We start from the raw sequence: 23,233 nt of genomic DNA on the forward strand, positions 1-23,233 counted from the left end.
CTAGAAACAGCTGACCGCATTGAAATAGCACTTCCAGTACCGGCCCTTCTTCGTCTTGTCCTCGGTGCCCCTCGTCTGAATGTCCATCTGGGCGGAGAAAGGAAAGCGAATGACGGCGACGGCACGGTCAGGAACCACTCCGCGGTTCGAGCTTACCATTTCATCTAGCAGCTCCTTCCGGGCCTCGATGTCGTCGATCTCGTCCGGTATGGAGTTGGTCACGCGGTCTTCCGCATCCGCGTCCGCATCCGCCTCTAGCGATGACAGAGAAAAGAAAAACCAACGGCAAGAAAAACGGGATCATCAGCCGGCCAGCTTCAGGTGGTGGAAAAGTTGGCCCACGCGGACCGCCATTTTCCACGCGAGCCGATCGGTTTTCGATCAATTTACCCGCGTAATAGGTTTTCATCAGTTGCTCCGTTTTGCTCGGCGGAGGTGGTGGGGGCGGTGGCAGGCTTTTGGCCACCGTCGGCTTGCCGCTGTAGCGCCCGTCCCGGTACACCTTGTTGATTGGCCGGCTGCCTCCGTCGTCACCGTCGCCCTTCTCCAGCGCGTGGTGCAACGCCACCATCAGCCGGTCCAGCAGCATCGCCGCCCGCTTCGGCACGACCATCTGCAAACGATAGTTTGAGCTGCAGTTTAATTGGGCTGTAGTTCCGGTGCACGACTAAGGTCAGGACCGGTGGGTCATTAGATTTGCATCAGAGCTTATGCGGACTTGAATTGGAGATGCAACCGTAGTTAAAATCTAACATTAAATTCCTTCATGTAACTAACTAAGAATGACAAATTCATTTTGTAATGTTCTCTTGTGCCAGTTCAATATTAATCAAAAGCATGTACAATAATGTTGTAACTAGTTGGAAGCATTTCATTATGATATAAAATATTCAAGAAATATAATAAATCGGTCAATTTATGTTTGGTTTTTATTACGATCAATAAATTTAATATGAAATAATTCAGTCATCCTTTTCAAATTTCAGATAAACCAAGTGATATGAAAGAGAGGAAACACTGACCAGAGAGACGTATTAAAAGATCTGCATGCTAGTTTTATGAGATTTAAAAAATGCAATACAACTTCATTAAATTTGCATGTAAGTGAATTTGAAGTTTAGAACCAAAAACCAAACGTTTTTCAGTTTTAAATCTGTAAGAAAATAATTTAGTAGGGTGTTAATATATTTATATTTTCATTATTACAACTTTGAGTTTTCAAGTATCCTCCTTATCAATTTCAAGTAGAACTAATTTACAATATTTTTTTTCCTTCCGATGCATGTTCTGAAAACTTACAGAAACCTCATAATTATAACAAGCTGTTTGAGTTGAGTTGTAGTTTGCTGATACATACAGTTCTTTAGGATATAAAACATGTGATCTGATTAGAACAGAGGCTAAAACAGACAGCAATTTATCGTGTGATTTTTAATGTTGATTTTTTGCATGCTCACTTGCTTATTATGGAAATTCGTGGGTCGATGTAATGATAATCTTGTAATAAAGCAAATGTCCCAAAGACAAATAAAAAGTTTTGCCTTCCAGACTTCCTTCCAGCTAGACGACCTTCAACGCGAAAGGCAAGTCGAAATAGTATTATTCAAAGGATTATAATTTGACAAGATCTGCTACGATATTATTAGAAAACTAATTATCCCATCTGAACGTGCGCCCTTTTAGTCAAACTGATACGCATGGAATCAAACAAATCGGTTACCATGAATAAAAATAGATCTATGCAGCATAGACAGGAATTTACTTTATGTACAAACAAAGTTGAGCGATATAGTTTGGTTTTGTGCTGTCTTAAAGCAATTTGTTTCGGCTATAATTCATTATTTAAATTCCAAGGTAAGGATGGAACATTAAAACAATATTCCACACTTCCATGTAAAATGACAGTTTGAAGTGCAAATCTCAAGTATTTATATAAAAATACACCATTCTTTGCAAAATTTAATGATTCGTTTGAAGCAAGTTTTTGTTTTTAAAAATTGAAATAGCTATCGAAAGTACAGTTTCATTATCTATTTATCCAAGAAAATCGTCATTATGAATTTGATTTTTATCTCTGATACGACGGAAATTATCTACAAAGTCTATGTTTATCCTTTGCAGATCATAGAAAGCAAAGTAATTATCTGCAAATCGAAGAACAAAACAAACATTCTTTCCTGTTTATTTTCCTAATGGCTTCAATTGCCAACCTTCCCGTTACAATGTAATAGCCTTTTAAAACTTATGTTTCTGCAAATACACGTACTGTTAGCACTCAAAACCCACAAATATTTTCACCACCTTTCCAAACAATTACACGCATCACGATCATATGAACGTTGCAAACCTTCAAAGCACAAGTGGAGGCAGACTAGTCATAAATCTTGGCCACTTGAGGTTGACTATAAATATGCTTTCGTGTAATTCACATTGAAAAACTGGCTCGACACATCGGGATCGATTTTATTGTAACCTATTTCCGGTGCTTTAAACACTGGTGGGTTTTAAATGGAAGAAGAACGTTTTAAAAGAAATTGTTTTCACCAAAATTTATACCAAACAAACATTTTATTCATTTTGAGCTAAACAACTTAATTTTCTTTTTACAACTACAACCTTTAATAGATCAGAATGCGCGTGTTGTTCCGAGGGACGTCTTACCGGATAGTCGTCATAGTTGACCACCGCGTACTTTGCCATCTCATCCGACCGGCTCAGTTTGACCGGCGGCACAATGCCTTTATAGCTCGCCAGCTTGCCCCAAACGTTGGGCATTTCGAGCAGCACCAGGCAAAGGGTCATCTGCAGCACAACGCCTCGCATGGTGGCGCTTCACCTGATTAACGGAACGCGGGAAAATGCACTGTAGCAGTAGGACGAGCACACTTCACACTACACCAGGAAAATGGCCTCGTCACGTGGTCCGCGGCTGACTGGCGGGAGAACAATTTTTCACAATCACGGCAACAACTCGTGTGCCAAAAGCCTGGCGAACCCTTCGGTGTCCAACGGTCGCCGGATCAATTATTCACACCGGTTCACCCGATCCATCATTTCGTGGCACGCAGCGATCTAACACCTCACTATCACCGGCCGGGAATCTGCACCAACTCTTGTAGCAATCGTATCCTGGCGTCGTTTGTTGGTCGTTTTTCCACCCTTTTTCGAAAACTCCTTACGAAACGCGAAAGTGCGCGCGCCCGAGCGACAACCCTGATGCAACTCCGCACTCGATCGTCCTGTGAACCAATCTAACCGCCAGCTCGAGCCACTCGGGCGCTTTTATAGACTGAGTCGGCGACAAACGCCTCCCCTCACCCGCCCCGTGCCATTGCCTACCTCCGTGCTCAACGCGTCAAGCAATTTCCATCGTCACGCACATTGCCTGCAATGGATAATTTTCCTCAGAGGAAGGGGAACATGGATGCTTTCGGCATGGATTTAAGATTTCGCCGGTAAAGCAACAGGTATGTAGGGACAAACCGAAAACGAAACTAATGAGTCAAACCATCTGGAGATGAATAGTTTAACAAATTTAATTTAAATAGTGTTTGTTGATCGAAGTTGATCAGCTGAGGCATTAAAATTTGACAAAACCTTGGGTAATTTGAAGCAATTTTGTAAATATTAAATATTTACTTATTTATATCCTCACACAAAAACTGCATTGGATCTGAACAAAGGCGTCACCAATCTTGAATTCCAGCTTTGCATCATTCTTCCGACAATCGCCTGCACTATTGAAGCGTTATTTCCCAAACCCCAACGGAGGCGAGGAAGTTGAGGCGGCTATGGGCTTCAACCTGTTGAATTATTGTGAAGCAGCAAAGGCCGAAACATGAAAGGATTTTCGGCAAGATGAAATCAATTATGCAGCTCGGTAATGTTTGAAATATTTACCTCGCCATTATTGAATCTGCATTAGGAATGGCCGAAACCGGCAGCAAAATGGGAAAGATGTCAAGAAAATCTGCGTTCTTAACTTTTTGGTACTGATTGCACAGTAGTGCCTATTACTTTTTAATTTTATGGCTTATTTGTTTAACTTACATCAATAGATTATAAGTGTGTTGATAGTTTGATAGCAAGACATAAACATAAGTAATGTTTAACCAAAATTAGTTGTAATATTGTGATAACAACCAGATTGCAAATGTTCGATAACGTCTAATTCCTGCCAATATTCAAGAACTGTGTTAGGTCACTTACTTAATAGCTGAAACAAAATAAAAACAATATGAAAAAACTTTAAAATGCTTGCCGTACATAGAAAAGCTCTTGAAGTGAGAACCAAGTTCAATTAAAAATCAACTCAACGTTCATCTTCGTATGGCCTGGTTACACTTGTTATATGAGAAACAAATCTGTAAAAAATGTTGTAAATATTGTAACTTTAAAATAGGAATCATTACACTAACGATCAACTCGTCGTAATGGTAAAAAATGTAAAAATCACTAAATAGACAATAGTAAAAGCTTAATTGCCTTATCCTTTGTTGGATTTCTACAAACAACGGAGAATACGTTGGACGTAGGGGTCCGCGACAGCCGAGCGGTTGCGCCGGTTAGAAAATCGGCCCATGAGCGCCGGGGCTCACCACCTCGACGGCGTGGGTTCGAATCCCAACCGAGACCGGACCCTCCCCTGTACGAGAGGACTGACTATCCACGTACACATAGGGTAAAAAGTCTCGTAAGCCCTTTACAGGGCAGGCATGACCAAACAAGGTCGTTACGCCAAGAAGAAGACGTTGGACAAACATTCGTTCCTTCCTTCCTTCGACCACTCGATGTTCTTTGTGTGGCGATCGTCAACCAAAACATTTCCTCCGTGTTCGGCACGGCAGAATGTATGCCAATGCCAAGCGCAGCATGGCCAAAAGTAAGTCAATGTCAATCCCGAGGGGTCACTTTGGTAGCAAGCCTATCCCAAATTTCCCAAAAGGTAGGCTTTTCACCACATCGCTTGCTCGACATAACGAGTCACTAGCCCGCAACCCATTTCAGGTTTGTCGGGGGTCATTGGTCACAAAACGATCCCTTGCTCCTTCCCGGTAGACACCGTCCCACCCTTCCCCATCGTCCGCCACAAGAAGTCCCGTCGGCTGGACACGTCGGGAAATGCACGTTTAATGTTTTCGCTATCCTGCCGCGCACGGTGAACTGGAAACCGCCTCGAATTGGCCGACACTCCGAGCGAAATCGGCCCTCCTACCGGTGCGAACATGAAAGCGCTTTTACAAGGCGCAGGCGGAATATGGAAAAGTAATTCGTAAGTGCACTGTCTTCCCTTCTCGCGTTCCGTAGGGGTTGGCCGACCGGATCGGCAGAGGAAAAAGCATCGATTGACGATCTTTGCTCACAAAATTTCTCCTCCGCGTCAATGGTGAAACGAAAACGGAAAAGTCTTGTGCATATGTCGAAACATGCCGCAGCCTTCCGTTGCACCATGGTGCAGTGTCAGATGACCGACCCACACCTACGGCAAGCATGTAGCAAAGCTATAATTTAAGAAAAGTAGGTACCATTCTTAGATTTTTCCGAACAATGTCTTCATATTTTCATCCACATGTGACTACTGCACGTGCAATACTATCTCCGTCCTACTTTCCAAACAGAAGAGACCGGATTCCTTGTTTTTTGATAAACTGAAAGATTAAACTGTTTCAAAAAGGTTCACCATTGGATCCTTTAAAAAAAGGATCAGGAAACACCAGGCAATCAAATCAATTTATACGTGCTCATCGTTAAATAAATCGATGTCCAGAAAATTACAGGCAAAAGACCAATCATCACAAAAACGGTAATTATTGAAACATCCCGTTTCGAGGGCATCCACCATCTCTCAAACGGGATTATCAAGCATAAGAATTTTTATTGCCGTGCGATAAATCGAAGTTACACTTTTCGATCACTTTCCTGTTGCTGCTTGACCGCGGTGATGACATACAGAAATACTGCTCTACAACGAAGATAATTACTGTTGCCAGTTGTAGATATGCTTTATTTGTTGAACAATATTGGCTTTTCATGTGTTTGAAGAAACACGTAAAGCCAGCAAGCAAACTGAAAATAAAAAATGTGTGACAATCACAAGTATGCATCAAAGCATCGAGAGCAACGATTGTAATATATTTTCTAGTTTTTAAAGGGATAAATGAATAAATGAAGGGAGAATGTAAATGAGATTCAGACAACACATTTAGCTCAGTTAATTCAAAGTTTTAAGAAAATTCGAACAGAAGCGCTAGGCGGCCAAACGAGACTGGCCCGAGTGCGAGAGGACTCTCTATTCACTACACACAAAGGGGAAAAGCCTAGCAAGCCTCATAGGAAATGCGCAGACGGTCTTGATTCCAACACTAAAAACTTTCGTCATAATTGAAATTCTACAAAAAAGTTGTATAGTCAAAGTTCCAGGAATAACTACTCAACTCTTTACATTAATGATTATTTATCTGGTCTCATAAACAACCCCAAAAAATTAGTCAACATTTATATAATTATTCATATGTGTACGTATGCTCGACTCATTTTCTGTATAACATAATAATTCGACGAAAATAATGCTTATGTTGAGCATGGGGCACTGAAAATGGATTGCCCGTTAGCAACGTTACTTCTAGTACGTTGATTGACTTATAGATGTCGCTTTAAACAATTTGAACAGGTTGAGCCGTTGCAAGTGCAAGCATGGAATACTAACCAATTATTTCGGATTTAATAATGTAACTACATTACTTAACCGTAACCATGAAATTTTACTGTGTTACCTGCTGGCTATTAAGTCAATGGGTTTTACGCTATGGGGGATGCGATGGACGAGAGATTCTGCTATGTTGACACATATGTTCTTTCTGCTGCATGCTCATTTCCATTTCCATTTGGATGCTTCAATCTACTTTACTACTTCAAACGCAATATGATAGAAAAAAATGTTTTTTTAATAGTTTTTTTTTTATTTCTACCATCCGCTATCAGTCAAGCTGAAATATTGGTGCATATTCCGCCAGAGCGCATAAGCTTTGCGCAGAATGAACAGTGCAGTGCAGTGCGTTTGTTTTTGTTTCAGTGCCCAAGAATACCTTTTGTTTTGCTTTTCCACCGTTCTCATACAAATATCCTTTAGCTCTGTAGCTAAAAGGTTGCGCCGGCGTAGTTGCAGATGCTGCAGCGCATTGCTCTTGTCATACCTATCTTGCTCAAAGACCAAACAATAGTACAATAACAACAACAATTACCGGTGGACGCCATGAGCCACCACCACCGGGGTCGGTCAAGGTACAAGATTCAGACTTTCAGTACCGAGAGTACACTTCTTCGAAAACAGCGATTAGTTTTATCAGTGCCAGCTACGAGTGCAGTGCGGTCCATTAGTAATGATGGCTTGCTTGTTATCATACTGCCATCGACACTACCAACAATTACGGGCTTCAGTTACAAGTGCAGTGTTTAGCTAGCAGAGCCCTCCGGGTTCGAGAGCAAACACACAGACACACAGTTTCATCGTTAGTATATTTTCGGTGCGATTAGTTCATTCAAACTATCAGTTGTTTTATAATCCTGCATACTTCACGAAATAACATAAATTAAAATATGAGGAAGTGTGTACTAATATCAAAACTCGCAAACAGTACAACGGAAGACAACAAAAATCACACGATATGAAGGATGCATAATGGAAAAATAATAAAACACCATAGTCATACTTTCGCTCTACAAATGCTGTATCTCTCCTTTCCATTCAAGTAACATAGAAGAAACATATCCACATAAACTTATAGTTATAGCAACAAAAACCGCAATGAAACTTTGAATAAAAAAGGAATTTCAAATTAAAATAAACTGAATCAGAAATGATAAGGTGCACACCGTCCTTCAATTTTTGCCTACACATAGGTACGTATAATGCTCCGCGTTTGATCAAGTGAAACCGCCCTTGAAGCGATATTTTCTGATATTCATGGAATATAGCGTCACCGTTTTCCTCGTCGTCTCGCACGCTTTCAGATGTTTCGTTCGTATAAGTCATAATGCTAATATGCTCCCGGTAAACATGATCCATCCCATGCTGCTCGTTCGCTCGCCACAAAACGCGGTCTCGTTCGATTGAAAATAGAAGTCGAAACGTGTATAGAAGAGGGTATTAAATAAATTAAATGTCTGATGAATTTTTCCCACTCCACACTGTCACCTAGGGTTTTGTTTTTCTCTCTTATCGTAACGCTACACAAAGTTTTGTATGATCTAAATGTGATCGCAATGTATATCGACGCTGCGTCGAGTGTTTGCGTATGTATGTTTGTGTTTTTTTGTTTTCATTCCAAACTCTTTCCTTTTCTTTTCTATAATTTACTGTTCTCTTGCTCGTTGCCGGAAGGAATTTAGGTTTCCTTATTGTTCATTTTCATCACAAAGCGAAAGATAGAGGAAAAATTGAATCGCGATCATTGATCAGCAGCATTCTGCACACAATAACATTGAGCCATTGAGCTACACAGAACCTTCTTTAAATGCATTGTTGTTGAATTGTTAAAATTTATACATCAACAAGTGTACATACATCGGAAACCAACGACACATTGGATCTGCGAGAATGAAAGCTCTTCTTTTTTTCGCCGATGGTAGAGAAGGAGATTCATGTATGATTAGTTACCAATATAATAGGGGAAAGGGAAATATGGAAAGAAAATAGTAGTCGTCCCAAACGTGTGCCTTCTCACGTTACGTTAGTGTTTTGCTATCCCCTTCGCGCAATCACTACGGCGTTGTTCGTCGCTTTGCTGACGGACCGTCCTTTGAATCAGCAGAATCCGGGGGCACCGGTTCCTTACGGCCAAATATTCTTCTTTTTTGCCGTCACAATTTCTCCTAATTCTACTCTCACCCTAACGCTCATCAAACGATTGCTTTGCTGGGTCGCGCGGTTGTGCATATACGTGTTGTCGTCCACTCCGCCCGGTTCGCCCCTCCGTTGCAGAGTGGCGGTGAGTGGCAGGACTGTTTAGTTGTACTGCTCAGGTAGTACGTACGAGATGTCATCCCACGGGTGACGGTAGAGACCCTGCTTGAGCCGCTTCTGGTCCATGTAGTGGCCGATGAAGCCAATGCTGCGACCAAGCACAAACAGTGAGTTGATTGCACCGATGTTGATGTATTCCTGGGCTTCATCACTGTAAAACATTCAAACCAACACAATTCAGGTTTATTCGGGGATTATTACTATTCTTAAACTCCATTTGTAGCGAAATGGATCTGGTACGTACCTCGTGAATGAGCCACAGTTCCGTAGCATATCTACGAAGCAGGTCGCAATGACACCATCGACGTTCAGGATGAGGTTCGGTTTCTTGCTGGTGGTGATCTTCTCAACCTCCAGCGCGTACTCCAGCAGCGGATAGGCCGGGAAGTTTTGCATAACAAACTCCTTGATTATTTTCACCCGCACATCCGGATTGTTGATGGATTTCACTCGATGACCGATGCCCATGATCAGTTGTCCCTGGAGTAGCAATGGAGCAATAGAAAAAATTGGAAAACGGAAACAATATGTTAACATCTCTTTCCAAAGATCAAAATAATTTTGATTAAGGAATTATTATTTTTGTACATCACGTTCATTAAAAATATGAAGTTTTACGGTATGACAGAAGGCGAGCATTTAGGGAAAAATTGAAGTGTGGGTATGTTAATGATAACAAAGTTAAATGATACTCAGATAGTCAGATTGATAATGCATTGAAAAGCCTAAAAATGTATCTGGGAACTACATAACAATCAATTTGTAAACAATAAGTCCTGAAAACTTCAGCTCTCCACTTTGCTCGTTTTTGAGTAAGTAGTTTCGGTCGTTTAAAAGTAAATTGCAAGGCTCAAAAAGCTATGATACATATCAATCGGATGAAAAGAAAGCGCTAAAATCAATACTCACGAGCAATAATATGCTGTATAGGACATAGTTTTTTCAAATATCGCGTTAAGTCACTTGACTGCCTACATTGCATTTTTACACTACACTGAGAAGATGTCCAATGGAAAAATCGACTTTTTTTATGTTCTAAAATTAGTTTTGGTTAAAAACAATCACAATCGTCGATAAATTCAACAAAACTATGAAATGCCCACTTGATTGTTCTACCTTATCCCAAAACATATTTTTTGCAACCTTGTTATACATTTTTCATAATAGATTTGTAATTTTTCTATAGGAGAAGTTGTATATCTAAATCAACTATAAAGCAGAAAAAGAATCCATTGAAAATACAACCCGTAGACTGACCTTCTTGCGCATGGAGTTGACGAACTCCATCGGGTGAAGATTGGAGTCGTACGCTTCGGAAAACTGCTTCGCCGCACCGTCGAGTGCACCGCCGAACCGGTCACCAATCGTGAGCAGACCGCTCACCACCGACGACACCAGATCCTTTCCGGCACGGGCGCACACGATGGTATTGTGCGCGCCGGATACGGCCGGTCCGTGGTCGGCCGTGACCATCAGACACATCTCGAAGAACTTGCAAACGTACGGTGGCAGGCAGCGCTGGAACCAGAGCAGCGACACGACACCCCCGATGCCGACGTTCTTCTGCAGCACGTCGCTGATCGGCATGCCAGCGTACAGCAGCTCCTGGCCTCGCTCGTCGCAGATCGACGTCATGAAGGAGGCCGGCTTGCGAATCAGGCCCAGCTCGCGAGCCCACGAGTAGTCCATCGGTACGGTCGGTGCCGGAACCTCTTCCGCCGGCACAATGTGGCCCTCCTTGACCATGTTCTCGTACACGGAGCCAATCAGATCGCCGAGCGTATCGAACGAGTCCGGCACGTGTGCGCCCGCCTCGGCCAGGCTCGCGTTCTTGGCGGATGCCGTCTCGCGGTCCGAGTTGGCGCAAGAACCGGCGTGGCCGAACTGCACCTCGGACGTGAACATGCCGGCGCAAGTGCCGATGCACCAGGCAATCAGTGGCTTCGTGATACGGCCATCCTTCAATGCTTCGCACACTTCGTACTCCTCGACACCACCGACCTCACCCAGCAGCACAATCATCTTGGCGGCCGGATCGGCCTGATAGCGCAGAATGTGATCCATGAACGTGGTGCCCGGGTAGCGGTCACCACCGATAGCCACGCCCTCGTACACGCCGTCCGTCGTCAGCGAGACGATGTTGTTCAACTCGTTCGACATGCCACCCGAGCGCGACACGTACGCCACGCTGCCCGCCCGGTACAGCTTGGAATGTATGATGTTGTCGAGCATGCCGCCCGTGTTTCCGATCTTGAAGCAGCCCGGCTTCACCCCACCGACCGTCGCCGGTCCGATGATCGACACCTTGCGCTCCTTGGCGGCCATGTTCAGTTTGCGCGTCAGATTCTCCGGGATTCCCTCGGCGATGATCGCAATCGTGCGGATCTGCGGGTAGTCCAGCACCTCCATCGAGCTATCGTAGGCCGATCGCAGCGAGGCAAAGTTCACCAGCACGTCCGCCTCCTTGTGCTTGTTGATGGCTTCCGACATCTTCGAGTACACCGGGATCAGCACTTCCTTGTGGCCCCAGTAGAACTTCTGCTTATGGTAGCCGGTGAACGGGTACACCATGGCCACCACCGACGGCTCGTCTCGGCTGTGTAAGCAAACAAAAAAACACAACAACACGGTTACTACCACACACATACCCTGGCGCAACACGACGCTCTTCACTTACCGACAGATAAAGTCGAAATCCAGCATCGATTGCACGGCACGGGTCTGCATGCCCCAAACGAGTGCCTTCGTCCGGTTGGTAAACATCTGACGATACTCTTCCGATCCCATGCCGGTCTGCGAGAAGCGCACCGCTCCACCAGCTCCGCCTACCGGGGAAGTAGCGACGGGTGAGGTAAGTTTCTTACTAACGCCACCACTACCACTAGCTGCTACATGATGAAGGATGCGCAGTAAGAAAGGGGCGCGCACGTAGTGTGTGGCACGGATGTCCCGGAACCGTGGACCCCATGGGATGGACATGAAACAGTGAGCGGAAACGGGCATGGTGGTGGTGGTGGTGGTTGTGTGGTGTTTGTGGTGTGTTGTTGTTGGGATGGCGATCAAATGCAAGCAAGGAGAATGCAAATCATTTAACAGATACACACACACACGCACACACGAAACACATGAAGGCGTGCAGGAAGAAAATGAAAAGAAAAAAACAAGGAATAAAGTATGGCAGAATGTAATGTGTCGTTGTTTCAGTAAATCGATAGTAGGTTTATGAAATGCAATAGAATTGTGAAAAAATAGCATGGGTTTTCTAGTCAAATGCTGAACGTATTTGGAAAAGATGTCCAATCATTATGAAACATATTTGGAGCATGGTTGATAAAACATCGTTCAATGAAAAGAAATTATGAAAAAATCTATCTAAAAATGTTTTTTCAGAAGATGCTAGACTCGGCGGTAGAGATTTGAGTTGGTTTTACCTTACAGTATTCTTATATAAAACAAATTTAAATATGACTAAACTTGTAGACGGTGCGTACCAAAATTTTGTGTTAAATTTAAACGAATTATTTGTCATATAAGCAATTACCGATATTCAGATAAATTTAACAGCACTGAAAAGGTTTATTGTGTAACGTAAAGTTACACTCAACATGAATAAGCTTGCTCTATCCATTGAAAACCCCTTTTAGCGACTCAATAAAATACTTGCTCCGGAGCACAATAAAATGACAGTGGCTATTTTAGTACGCTATCGCTACGTTTAGTAATTCCGGTGTATTTTTTTCTGATAACTAACACAATAACCTTTCCAGTGCAGACACATTTTTCTGTATATTGTCACGCAAAAATGAGCAAGCAATTTGTTCAAATTTATTGCAAAAATTCGTCAAGCACCCTGTAGAACATAATACTAAATTTTTATTACATTGTAACGAACAATAACAGAACAGGAAACAAGCTAAGCTAGCAATGTAAACAATCTAAATGCCTAAGAAATAATGCATTTCTTTGTTTAACATTATTATACATCCCTATACTCGCTGCAGAGGTCCCTAGTAACAGGCTCGGAACACAGCTTTTCGCAACAATCTGACAATGTCCACGAAAAGTTTAGTATAGTTCTTTTCTATTATCTATCGATGAATGAAAATGTCATTGTACCGACTGTAGGACTAAGAGCACGGCGCACTCGTTCTTTACAAAGCAAGAACAAATACCAACAACTCAAATCGTCCCAAGCTGTGAATAAGCCTACCCATAATGCTACAAAATACTACGTTATGGGTTAAAAATGCACATATCAAACACCGATGCTGGTAATTAGTTTGGCCAGCATGTAAAGAGTATAAATTCAAAAGCTGTATAATAATCTCCGGCAAAAGCGAGTCACCATCACCATCGAGTGCATTTGCTTCAATCACGAGTAAAACGGGTGCACCTTAGACATTTTAATGGTGCTCACCTATGTCATTTTCATCATTGTTTGTTTCGTCTGCCCCATAGGCTGTGGGTTCATACGCTGAGCGGAGCAATATTTTGAACAATAATTTCGAAAATCCCAACATCCGACTACGTGTGGTAGCGTGGGGAGCATCCGGGGTGCTCTGTACCATCGTAACTGATGCATGACCGCCGGTCGAAGAACTGTCAATTTGTGTGTGGATCTCACAAACGGATCGTTCATCAGGAGGATATTGGGCATGAGATGGAGCAACAACAGCTAACAGAAATGATGCACGCCAAAATTAACCAAACCATTACAAACCGGAAAGGAAATGAAAGTGTAAGAGGATTCTCCGATGAAAAGCGAGGGAGCAAAAAGTTAACTAACGAGAAAATCACGAGATGGCAATTGGGGGAAGGGTGGTGTCTGAAACACTTTTGAGTCCAAGCCAAGGCAGTATTTTGCTTACCGTTGACGGCATCCTGGCTGCCAGTGGATGACTTCTTGGACGATTCGGCCGCCTGCTGGCCACCAGGCAGCAGGAAGTTTGCCGTGGCAAAGTGTACGTTGCAGCTCTTCGGGATCGGTTTCTTGCCCAAAGCCATGCCGCAGATGGCCGTCATGTGGGTTTCCGGACCAAACACGTATAGTGGAATGCCTGCAAAAGGACGAAAAGTCGGTTAGAGAAGCAGTTTGGTCCACTTATTCCGGCTACTTACCTAGACTGCTACCAATCTCACGCATCTTGCGCAAACCCTCCTGATAGTTCGGGCCAGCGCGGCGTACAAAGATAGACACACTGTGGTCGATCAGCTTCTGCTGGTACTCGCGTAGCGCCGTAATGATGCCGCTGAACGTGGCGGCCACATTGGTGAAGTTAGCGATACCACCTCCGGTGATAAGCACCTTCCCATCCGGATGCTTCGGGCTGCTGGTCATCAAACCTAGGATCGTTTTCGCATACTCGTACGTCTGCTGTTCGGACGGTGCGCCACTGTACTCGCCATAGTTGGCCAGCTCGTTCGCTCCGTCCAGATCGCAGATCGTATCGGAGTAGATCACACTAGCTCCACCACCCGCCACCATCGTCCAAATGCGTCCATTACGGTTCAGGATGGTCAACTTCAGTGAGGCACCACTCTTGGCGTCCAGATCAGCAATGTACGCCTCCTCCGGGAATGCATCACGCCCGAACGGTGGTGGATAATCGATTTCACCCCACTTTGGGCGGCAAATGAAGTCGGCCGTCGCGTCCAGCTTGGCGGCCAGATCGAGAATGTAGATGGAATCGCTCGTGACGACCAGCGGGTTGATCTCCAGGTAGGTGAAGTGTAAATCCACATACAATCGATACAGATTAAACACAAAGTTGGCCACCCTCCTAAAAAAAAACAAAAGAATTTAGTAAACCAAACCAAATGCAAACCATTAAACCACCAAGCTACGATCTATGCTACGATATCAACAGTAAATCTTTTCAGAGAGATTCTATAACAGGAATTCGATTCTAAAAAGCGTAAATGAAAGAGCAAAAGAGTTTCGGTTCGTGTTTCAAGAGTGAGTAAAAGAGTTATTAGTCGTCACAGAGATTTCCGAAATCTGAAATACGGAATCGAACCGTTAATAGGGATTGGAAATCGTATGTAAAAAAATCATGAACACACTTTCCCTCTAGTTTATTTACTCTTAAGGGATTCGAGACCCTGTTCGAGATTCGAATCCTTGGTTGAAATTCGATTCCCTGATTAGGATTCGATTGCTTGTTATGGATTGAAATTTGGATTTCTGTGGCGGCTAGTAACTATTTCACTCACTCATTCACTCTTTTGAGATTTTAATCGCTGTTCCGGATTCAAATCAATCCATCCGCGAGGATTTTAATCAATCAATCCAATAGTAAGATTCTTACTCACTCTCACATTCTTACTCAGTGCGCACATCACTACCACTTTGTTGTAAATGTACTTACTGCTTTTTAGCGGAGGAGATTTCGGTTAGCAAAACATTTTGTATGTCTTCCAGACTGACATCTTTTCCAACAGGTACGTCCAACTTGAGCGCCTTCGAATCGACATCGCCAATATCGACACCACCCTGGTGGTAAAACAGTATAGTGTCTGCCGTCCGGTGTGAGTAGATGCACACGTACGCTTCCTCGTTCTGCAATGCAGATAATGATGATGATGATGAATGCATAATATGTAAATTAAAGTGTTCCGTTGGCGTCGTAATCAATGGGCGGCGTGTTGTTTCTGAGCAAATTGATAAACATTACTTACATCTTTGTGTGGCACGAACGGTTCGATGATAAAGTTTCGTAGCTTTCCGTTGGCATTGCCAATCTTCTGATCCTTGCCCATGCGCTCGGCGATCCATGCTTTCACCTGGGTCAGGTTTTTGTTCACTGCGATCAGTCCGAGTTTTCCACGGCGCTTGATCAGCTGGTCCGGCTTAACAACGAGAGGCTGCGAGTGAGAAAGAAAGATGCAAAATAAATGTCTACAATAGGATTGCTTACATCAACGAGACTAAGAATTTAAATTTGATTTTGATTTGAATATTATTCCTCTAATAAGCTTGGGGTAATAATGGCTTTCCGTGTTCCAAAGAGGCTGGAATAGACATATTTTGAAGGAGATTTGCACTTTGTCATATCATATAAAATCATACACGATCAACAATCAACGATCGATCGTATGATCATACGGCCGCTCCCTGGCTTCCACCATCTTTAAGACACACGTTTACGTGGTTTCTCGCACGGCAGGCAAACGCAAACACTTCGACGCGATCGGTCAATCCATTCGGTGCTTTTTTACGTCACCACGCGCAGTTTTGTACGTCTGTGACGGATGAGCGTTTTACGTAAAACGATGATGAACCAGACGAAATAGTGGAGAAAAAAGCTACCGTTTTTTTTTTGCACTCCTCGTGGCGGTAGAACGCGCTTCACAGGGTCAATAATTGACACACGGAAAGGACAACAACAAAAAATGGCAATGATGATGATATTTATTATCACAAAAAGCTCTAGCAAAAGATCATTCTCGATCGTTTCCGTGCATATTCCCGTTGCTGCTCACTGGGAATAATCATCTGCATAAGCAGACAAGTTCTAATGTATCCGGACAAACAAGATTAGATGATCGGTCCACGGCCCAGGCACCTAATGCGAGGTCTTGGGAAGCTTTTTTTTTTTTTAAAGTTATACCAACCCAATCAAATTGCGCAAAAACTGAACACTTACCGAGGTCTCCAGCCAAGGATTGTCCTGCACCAACTGCTGCCACTGTGTCGTTTCGGTAACGGTCGCGAACCGGCACTTGGCCGTTCCATGGTCGCCCTCGAGCAGGCGGTTGATGATATCTTTACCGGTGGCTTCGCGTATCGCTTTGGCGGACATCTTGTTGCCGGTTGTGGTGTTTTGGGGATGGCCCTTTTATTATTAGGTTGTCAGGAACACTGTTAAAATGGAGAAAAAGAGGATTGTTGCAAAATTGACATTTGTTAGGAATTATTGAAACAAATCAAATTTATATATTTCAACGAGTATCATCGACGACGCATATCGAGCTCGACATAAAGAAAATTAAATTTTAGACGTTAAAACTACAATTGTACAATTTATTGAGCAACTGCAAATTATGTTTAATAGATGTGACTTAATTGGTTTCACTCATCACAAACCACGTTTTCCTCATAAAATTCTTTGAACTTGCAATTCAAAATTCACCAAAGAATGGTCTATAATAATTATACAGATTGAAAGCTAAACTGTTCAATCATAATGCAGTAACTGAATATGTATATTTCCAAATAGTTTCCAGATCTGGTTTCATCAAATATAAGTAGCATACGTCCAGATTTAAAAACACATGTGGTACTCATTTTGGTACTCTGATATGGTACAAGTATTTTTGCTTTTTTCTTATCAGATGCTCGCTTAGTACCTCGAGTATGAAAAATATGTGTTGATTTGTACAGTTTTGTTGATCTTTTAAACACTTCTCCTTGTTTTCTCCTACTGGGTCTTCTGCATTTCTTATTGGCGTAACGACCTTGTTGGTCATGTCTGCCCGTTAAAGGCTTACGAGACTTTTTTACCCAAAGGTGTACGTGGATAGTCAGTCCTCTCGTACAGAGAAGGGTCCGGTCTCGATAGGGATTCGAACCCACGCCTTTTGTATTTACAGACAGTGAGTTGATTTCATTTGCTACGATAAATAGTCTTAAAAAATACAACCATGGACCAAACTTCTTCCCATCTCTTACGGCGATACACATGCAACTCCACCGTAAGACGGCCACCACTTTCAAACGCATATTGCATTTTCAAATGTATTTAGGCGAACGAAATGTAACCGAAACCACACCGTTGCCTAACCGCATCGGAATCCATTACAAAACCCGTCCCCGTGCCAGACAGCCTTCATCGGGCGGGCGAGTTTCGAGCGCCTTCGGAAAACGGAAAAGCTTTTGGGATGATAAAAATGACTAAATCGGAATCGGGCTGAGTGGCGCGTAGCGACCTAGGGCTAGTCCACATGCCAGTTTACGTGTGCCGCACATCGGTTACGTCATCGGTGAGGAAGACGCTCGGAACCCTCATTACCCCGCTTTCGTCTAGGAATCCAATATTCCTCGTGGCGGAAACAAACAACAACAACAGTAGTGCCCCGCGTCACGGATCGCAACCACACTGTCGCTTCTTTGAGGCGGAATGGCGCGTCGCAGCACGCGAGGCTTCAATGTGCCGAGACGTCGCCGGGGAGCGCCGCGTCACTTTCACCTTAATGACACAACAATGGGAAACTCTTCCAAAAGTGTCCATCGTCCGGTCCCGAAGAGTTGTGTGTGTGTGTTGTTGCCTGACCGATCGGGCGGCGTAACGAGCTGCTCGGTTGGTGTCTGGCGACTTGTGCCAGCCGCCTATGCAAGTTGTTTGAATGACCGACCGACGTTTTTGGGCGATACGCGCCTAGCAACGACAACCACACGCCAATTCTACGGAACGCGAAATCACGAGGCGTGCGTGGAAGATAAAGATTACAACATTTGAATCATCGACGAACGGAACTCCGGTGATGGGCGGCGTGAGTTTGTTGGAAAAGGAAGGTTTTGCGTCGCTCAGAACGAGGATCATACGACGATTATTTTGGTCAATTTAATTCAATTGGGTCTTGAGAATAGACAGTTTGCTCCACCAAAAGTTTGTTAAAGTGGTAGATTCTTGTTCTTTTTTCTAATATTTGTGTGTGACGGTTGGCAAAAAACAAGAAACGGTCCGCAGCTCATTGATACACGCACACATACAAGTGTGTTGCCTTCCGGCACACCTTAACCTGTTATCGCTCTACGCTTCCCGTTTGCGCCTTCCGATGCCATGCCAACAACGGATCGCGGACGGCACCGTAATTAATATACATTCTCTACCGTATCTGCCCCCGTCCGGGTTGTGGTGCAACGTGTCGGGTTCGATCGTCCGCTGGCTGCATTGTGGCAGCACCTCTGAAGAGGAGGCACTCAGAACACTCGAGTGTCATAAACATTTGTCCAGCGAACGCGTGTCACCGCGGGACGGGGGGGGCGGCAAAGATAATCGAACACGTCCAACGGCGGCCCCGGAAGAGACTGGAGCTGAAATTAGTTCGCGATAGGCGCAGGCGTTTATTGCAATATAAGCCTGCATCGAATGAATGATCGCCATTCGGATAAACACAATTGGCACGGTAATGTGTGATAAGGCCGTAGGGTGGCCAATCGAATAAGCTCAAGGTGTCGTGCGAGAAATTTGGACGCTTGCCCGGATTGGTATCGATCCGATCCGGTTTCAGTTTTCGGGTATCCCGTTCGGTTACATAAAATACCCACTCCACTCGCCCCACAACTGCGAGAGTGGAGCCCACAGCGGTCCGTAACACACGGACGAACAGAATGACAAATGGTCGATGGGCCCTTCCGCCTCGCACGGGGTACGCTTTTCGGGGTTCGCAGCAACTTTCTCCTCCCGAAAGCATAAAAAACTACCATTCGATTGAGTTTCGAACGAATACATCAACAAAACAGCGCACAGCAACTTTGGATAGGCGCGGGCAAGCGGGCTCACCTTACGTATGCACGGACGTATGAGGAGAGACGGTAACCGATTCAACAGCACACGCGGCTTGCCCTGCCAAACTACTGGTACACGTAACCGGAAAGCACAACGGACCGCGAGAAGGGAACCGACAGCAATATGAAACCTTCGCGAAACGAGAGGGCGGTAAAACGATCCGATCGGATCGACGGCACAACAGCGACTGAAGCAGACGTCCAGCCTGAGATGCCGCGGGTGGATCGCGAGACTTCGAATCAGCACCTGCTGGCGTGTCGGGGTGGTGCTGGAATAGTGCTGAAGTATCGCTCCGGTGCTGTATGGGTGGAAGGCGTTTGCTTGCTTTTCTTACTTTTCTTCCGTTTTCTTCCGTGCCTTCGCCGTAACGTCTTATCTCCTCAGCTGATGCAGCCGTAACTTACGGAGGGTTAGGGGATAGGCGAGTGCGGTCAGAGCGTTCGACACGGTTTCACCTCGACAGAACCGCTCGCTGGCTTGCCTGCGCTGGCGAACGTAGTCATGTTCGCCACAAATACATCCGCCTTTCGCGGGCTGACCCGGTCACAGCTGACACACGCGGGAAACGGGAGCGACGACACGATGACCCGCGAGTCGGGACACACTGTCAAGGGCGGACAGTCGGATGCTGGACTCGTGCATGCAACCAGCATTTGACCTAGTGTTTGGAGGGTTGCACCGCACGGCATCGGAAGTTACTTGCCAAATGCAACATTTGAACCTCACACACGCTCCTGTTGGTGGTACACAGGTTGCAATAAATCAGCCTATAATATGCATAAACCGTCCTTGATCACAACAGGAACGTATTGATTCTGGCCGTTTCCTGAGGGGGAGCCAATTTAAGGTCATAGTTTAGCCAGCTGGCACGTGCAACAGCAGCGAGTAAATATAAGAAACCGAAGTGAAAGTAACCCACCGAGCCTTGGCAACCTGCTGCACGCAATCACAGGTTTCTTGGACAACTAGTTTTTATTTTACAGTTATTGTAAAAAATCACTCACAGTGCTAATCTGGATCCATTACATAGCATTAGGCCTTATTTGCAACTTTTGCAGCTGAAGGTTTTCACAATAATTAAAATGTATACAATACAGTAGACATACATCTTTCAGTTAAATACTTCTACCAAATTGATATGATAGAGATAATCATGTAATTTAAAGATTAGAGATGGTTCAGGTTGCTTTTTAGCTAGATGTTACCCTTTGTTATCATAGCTAGATGGCACCCTTACCTTTTTCCCGCATATTATATTGCAAAATCTAAGTGAAATGTACATCTAGCCGAGATGTTATATGGAATTAACATTTACACACTTAACTTATGACACTTACAGTACAAATTTCAGGTTGGCCAGACGATTTAAAGGACCGACATGCACCGCTTATCCCATCATGTTGCCAAATGCGGCTGTGTGACGTATATATTTTTGTAGTTAAACCGTTGCTACGGGAAACATACGATCTGAAATAACACGCTTCAGTGTGCATTGCAACTATCGCCCTACGTACATCTACTACTCTATCCTGTGACCTCTAGATTCGTCTTGCATCACTTACAGATAAGCATGCAAAGCGGAAAGATGCAAAAAAAAACTTACCAGTAAACCAAAGAAAAAGTACCATGACGCAACCATAGCACAGGATGGCTTATTTACAAGGAAACTGACCGACAGTAAAGATATCTGCATTCAAGGGGATAGGTAAATAAAGTCGCTCTCCTGAGGTCGAAATCTTGTCTAGATGCACGATACCATCCGACAATGGAGAAGATTACAAATGCTCTCGGAACACTGGCCAGTGGTGCAAAAATCAATGGAAGTTTTGTGATGAACAAAAATGTCACGACTAAGAATAATCACAACACAGCCTGGAAAATCGTTACAGAGAGTGGCTCTTGAACGCCATCCAAGACGGAGCCTGTGACGTCATTGGCCTCCGCTCCGTTACATAATGAGACAAAGAAAGCGGCTATGGGAAAAAACTTATCCCGAGGAGAAACCATTAAAATGCATCTAGGACTTAAGCAATTAAAACGCATCAATTTATCCGGCTTCTTTAACAATTAATTATTTCAGCCAATGAATAAGTTTTCCAGAAAATATCAAACGAATCCATTCTTAATCCATTGCGGTTCAAATACAAATGGAAATGCCACAAGCAATACAACCTTGGCATTGAAGATGGGTTCTTTACAATCAAAATAAGGCTGTGTCAAGGTCACACGGCAACATCAGCCTTGGGCTTTTTTTGTATAGCAGGTGATTCTGCAATAACGTCAACGTATTACTTAGGTCACGAATTACTCACTTCTGTGCTTAAAGTTAAAAAGCTTTTACAATGAACATAATTGTTAAGAAAGTAATGAAATGTAGCCACTACACATTTTTTATCAACAAAACACATGCCGCTGGGATTGAATTGTTCTTTTCCGCGAAATCGAATAGGATGCAACCCGTAAGGCCGGCAAATTTAATTTTACGAACCAAATTGGGCTGAAAAATACTGTAATATCGTTGCAAACATCATGCCACCTCTTAACAAATCTCGTACGATCTTTGCAATCCGCCCGCCGTCTCGCTTGCCCTTTGCACGCCGGTAACGCAAAACGTGTACGGGCAAGCAAGAAGGCAACATAAACAGACCACCATCGACCGCTGATGGTCGCGCACGTCATCATAAGTGGAGGACGCCGTCTCACTCGCTTTCGAAGCTTAGCATCTGGACAATCTGCGATAATATTCCTCGTTGCCAGGTGCTCATCTCCGGTCACTAATGCTTTTCACGTAACCGATAGAAATTGTTTGACCGATGAATCATCAACACTGTCCGACCGAGCGTCGAAATCTCCACCTCGTCTTGCGCCATCCCATTTCCATGTACAAATTATGTTTACAATCGTAGATATGTAACAAGCGTTGTTGTTAATGGTACTGCACCTCAAACAGTTTGACATGGCTTCCAAATCACGGGATAATTATTTGGAGGTGCTGACTTTAATAATGATAAAATACATAAACAATCCAACCTACAGTAGTACAAAAAATGAAAAAATGTTATCGGTAGTAGCCGCTACGCGAACAAACTAATCCTGGCGCTACTTGCTCGAGCATTGCCACCGGGTTGAGTATGGTCGTGCCGATAATTTATGCAACCCGATCGACATTGCAGATCAGCGTGGCATTAACAGCACAGCAGAGTTAGTATGCTTGTTGCTGAAAATCCGTACCGCAACGTTGAATTGGCCTGGAACGGGCCGCGTGCACGGTGAAAGTTCACAGAGGAACTTAGCATTTTTGTTAGCGACACTGTTTGCAGTCGGTACATTTTTATTACAATACCACTAAGATCCATCCTGGAACAAGCGAGTCTGATGTTTTTATGCTGGAAAAAAGGTGGAACTAGAAGTGGTCTATCTTTTTCTTCCGCACGTCGTCATTCAACATATTTGCGCACACAACCGAATTTGCGTGAGGCAATCGATTCCCCACACGCACTTTCTATTTAATGAATTTCTTACATGCCGTGATGGTTCGCCTCGATTTGCTCTTGCCGATGTGCCGCACGCCGAGTTTCCAGAAGATTGTTTCCAATGGCTGGAGAATCCAGAGTCCAAAATTGCTGACACACTATGGAATCCGACCGCGAGCAAATTTCCCGACGAAATACTGCGTCTCGCTGACACGAAGATAAAAACT

General features: G+C 44.0%; 2 protein-coding genes across 4 annotated transcripts; both read right to left on the reverse strand.

The window, feature by feature from the left end:
* On the reverse strand, positions 1-2,823 carry LOC131267238 (uncharacterized). Its single transcript, XM_058270056.1, has 4 exons — positions 2,662-2,823; positions 391-613; positions 157-254; positions 1-87 (listed from the first exon to the last, which is right to left on the reverse strand). Exons 1-4 carry the CDS (start codon positions 2,821-2,823, stop codon positions 1-3), a joined length of 570 nt encoding a protein of 189 aa, XP_058126039.1.
* Positions 2,824-7,706: 4,883 nt separating this feature from the next.
* LOC131267224 (ATP-citrate synthase) lies at positions 7,707-23,202 on the reverse strand. Of its 3 annotated transcripts, none has more exons than XM_058270039.1 (10): positions 23,056-23,202; positions 16,669-16,883; positions 15,701-15,886; positions 15,391-15,581; positions 14,141-14,802; positions 13,891-14,079; positions 11,700-11,847; positions 10,280-11,618; positions 9,267-9,502; positions 7,707-9,173 (listed from the first exon to the last, which is right to left on the reverse strand). In XM_058270039.1, the coding sequence occupies exons 2-10, from the start codon at positions 16,822-16,824 to the stop codon at positions 9,005-9,007; spliced, it is 3,276 nt and encodes a 1,091-aa protein (XP_058126022.1). In that variant the 5' UTR covers positions 16,825-16,883; positions 23,056-23,202; the 3' UTR covers positions 7,707-9,004. The 3 variants fall into 3 exon arrangements, with proteins under 3 accessions (XP_058126022.1, XP_058126021.1, XP_058126020.1); XM_058270038.1 differs by having other exon boundaries at positions 11,700-11,907; XM_058270037.1 differs by having other exon boundaries at positions 11,700-11,910.
* Between the last annotated feature and the right edge of the window lie 31 nt (positions 23,203-23,233).

Source organism: Anopheles coustani, chromosome 2 (genome assembly GCF_943734705.1).
Source record: "Anopheles coustani chromosome 2, idAnoCousDA_361_x.2, whole genome shotgun sequence".
Classification (NCBI taxonomy): Eukaryota; Metazoa; Arthropoda; class Insecta; order Diptera; family Culicidae; genus Anopheles; species Anopheles coustani.